This window comes from Hylobates moloch, unplaced genomic scaffold (assembly GCF_009828535.3).
Source record: "Hylobates moloch isolate HMO894 unplaced genomic scaffold, HMol_V3 SCAFFOLD_14, whole genome shotgun sequence".
Lineage (NCBI taxonomy): Eukaryota > Metazoa > Chordata > Mammalia > Primates > Hylobatidae > Hylobates > Hylobates moloch.
This window is the reverse complement of record NW_026652289.1, coordinates 15,552,205-15,555,047: the sequence shown is the minus strand read 5'-3', so window position 1 is coordinate 15,555,047 and position 2,843 is coordinate 15,552,205. Positions and strand designations below refer to the sequence as shown.

Below are 2,843 nucleotides of genomic sequence, written 5' to 3'. Positions count from 1 at the left end.
AGCAAGACCATCGTCCCCGTTCCTCCTCCTCCTCAGCCTATTCAATGTGAAGACAATGAGGATAAAGGCCTTTATGATGAGCTGCTTCCACTTAACAGTAAATATAAATTCTCTTCCTTATTATTTTAATAACATTTTCTTTTCTCTTATTTACTTTATTGTAAGGATACAGTGTATAATGCATATAAAATACAAAATATGTGTTAATCAACTGTTTATGTTATCAGTGTGGCTTCCAGTCAACAATTGGCTACCAGTATTTAGGTTTCTGGAGAGTCAAAAGTTATATGTGGATTTTCAACTGCATGGGGGAATCAGTACCACTAACCCCTACATTATTCAAGGGTCAGCCTATATACATGCACATACATGCCTACAGCTATATAGATAGGTGTATGTATATACAAAATTATTTTATTATATATGATATACTTCTGCATGTATAGTAGTTTGTTCTTTTTTCATTGGATATAATTACAAATAACCACTTCACAATTTTGAGTCAAACAAAAAATAAAAGCCATGTATTTGCTTTCAGTTAGCATAATTTATTCCCAAAGGAACAGAGAAACCCCACAATTATAAAGGTACAAGTAAGACACAACCAAAGACATAAAGCAAAGAATTATGGAATGATAGGTATTCTTAAACCTCTTAGATGCTAACTGCTCTTGATCTTGGCTGGATCCAGGGTGACCTCGTTTGTTTGTTATTACAGTCAAGTTTGGGTGATCTTCTTATGTCCTCTCATGTTAGGTTGTCAGAGAAGGATTTCAATAAAATCCAGAGAATCCATATCCTCCATAGCATGATGGGTGGCAGCTGCGGTATCCATAGCCTCCGAAGCCAGAGCCATATCCATAGCCTCCGTAGCAACCACCATAGCCCAGTCTGCGGAAGCTGCCACATCCGCAGCCATAGCCATAACCCAGGTCATCGAAGCCTCCGTAGCCATAGCCCAGGCCTCTGTAGTAGTTGCCGTAGTAGTTCATGGTGTCAGGAGTGGTGAGTTGGTTTGCTGCTCAAGGCAAGATCGTGAGTGTGAACACCAGCATGTGAAGGAGGCTTATATACCCTGGACAGAGCATGTGATGAGTCATCTGTATACCCTCCTTTGCTATAGTTACTTGTATTATGTTTGATGTTACAACTCATTTATCTATCGTCTTCTGATGTAGGGAGAGGCCCTCATTCTCATTAAAATATTTCAGCTTACTTAATGTCTTATTCAGGACACGATTGAACTTACTGCTTTGCTTTTATGAGAAGAAATGGCTGACTGTTCAAACTATGCACATTCCAAATGCTCAACAGAGTTGCCTATTACCAGGTGTATTACATCATCTACACTTTATGGTATTCTTTTATAATGAATAATTTCCTTTGTCCGTCATCTTCCAAACTGATAACTTCATATTCAACTAAATTTACAGCTATTTTTTCAATTTACAGATGTTAAATCTGTGGTTTTAAAAAGCAAACTTATTTATCAAGGTGAGGTCTTCAGAAAGTGCCTATATTCACAATACAGAAAAACATTTGAAATCAAAATGACTTTAATGCCCTGCTGTGTACAATAGCCAAAGGACTCAAAAAAAGAGAGTGTATGTTGATTTTTAGCATTTTGTTCACAATAACTTTTATACTATTTTTGACTTTGCACACCAGCTTCAGAACCTTTTGGTTGCAAAATACATAAGAATTAATTTCAGAAATTGAGGGCACAAAATCCATCTCCTATGCAGGTTTATCAGAGTAGCAGTTCAGTTTTCCATTCAAGTCCTAAAATTCTCGTTTATAATTGGTTTTATTCAAAGTCCTAGTAAAATTGCAGATTGCATATGCCTCTGTTTTGCACACTCCAGTCGATTACTTTCTTTCTTTATCCTTTTTCAGTAGTGTATATATGACCTCTATTTCCTTTCTCATTTCAGCTTTTATTCTTCTTCCCATTTTCTTAATGTCTATAGAAACAGCTGGGTAGAAGTTTATTGCGTACATTTCCCCAACTCCCTCTGTCTTCCGTCCACTTATCTCAATCCTTTTTTTTTTCTACCTCCTCTTTGTATTCACTATAACATCTTTCCTGATGTTTTTTTTTGTTGTTGTTGTTCTGCTTTTTGAGACAGAGTCTCGCTCTGTCGCCCAGGCTGGAGTGCAGTGGCACGATCTTGGCTCACTGCAAGCTCTGCCTCCCGGGTTCACGCCATTCTCCTGCCTCAGCCTCCCCAGTAGCTGGGACTACAGGTGCCCACCACCACGCCTATTTTTTTTTTTTTTGGATTTTTAGTAGAGATGGGGTTTCACCATGTTAGCCAGGATGGTCTTGATCTCCTGACCTCGTGATCCGCCCGCCTCGACCTCCCAAAGTGCTAGGATTACAGGCGTGATCCTGATGTTCTTCTATGTCTATCCTGTACTCATTTATTCTGAGGTAATTTCTAACCACTGCCTACTGATCAGTTAATAGTTCATTAAAATACCATTTTTAAAGCTTTCTATTTTCTTTCTACTTTTTGTACTTACTAAACATCCTCAACTCCCCACCCCAGCAAAAATACTTAGAAATAATGAATAAGACCTACTATTTGATAGCACAATAGGGTGACTATAGTCAATAACAACTTAATTGTACATTTTAAAATGTCGAGTAAAATTAGACTGTTTGTAACTCAACAGATAAATACTTGAGGGGATGGGTTTTTAAAAATGTACTCCAACTCCTATGGCCTTCTGAAATTTAAAAGGTATCCTAAAATTGAAATTGTCTTCAAAGTTTTCAAAATAAAGGCACCATGGTGAAATGACACAGAATAGAGAAACATATGTAAAGAAATTTGCCC

The 2,843-nt window shown here is 37.5% G+C and overlaps 1 protein-coding gene across 1 annotated transcript; it reads right to left on the bottom strand.

The window, feature by feature from the left end:
• Window positions 1-558: 558 nt before the first annotated feature.
• LOC116482255 (keratin-associated protein 19-5) lies at window positions 559-1,043 on the bottom strand. The gene has a single exon (XM_032175555.2). The coding sequence runs from the start codon at window positions 990-992 to the stop codon at window positions 774-776; it is 219 nt and encodes a 72-aa protein (XP_032031446.1). The 5' UTR covers window positions 993-1,043; the 3' UTR covers window positions 559-773.
• Window positions 1,044-2,843: the final 1,800 nt, after the last annotated feature.

What these genes read in the sequence shown, in the direction of transcription:
- LOC116482255 (XM_032175555.2), bottom strand. Translation starts at nt 992, where the DNA reads ATGAACTACTACGGCAACTACTACAGAGGCCTGGGCTATGGCTACGGA.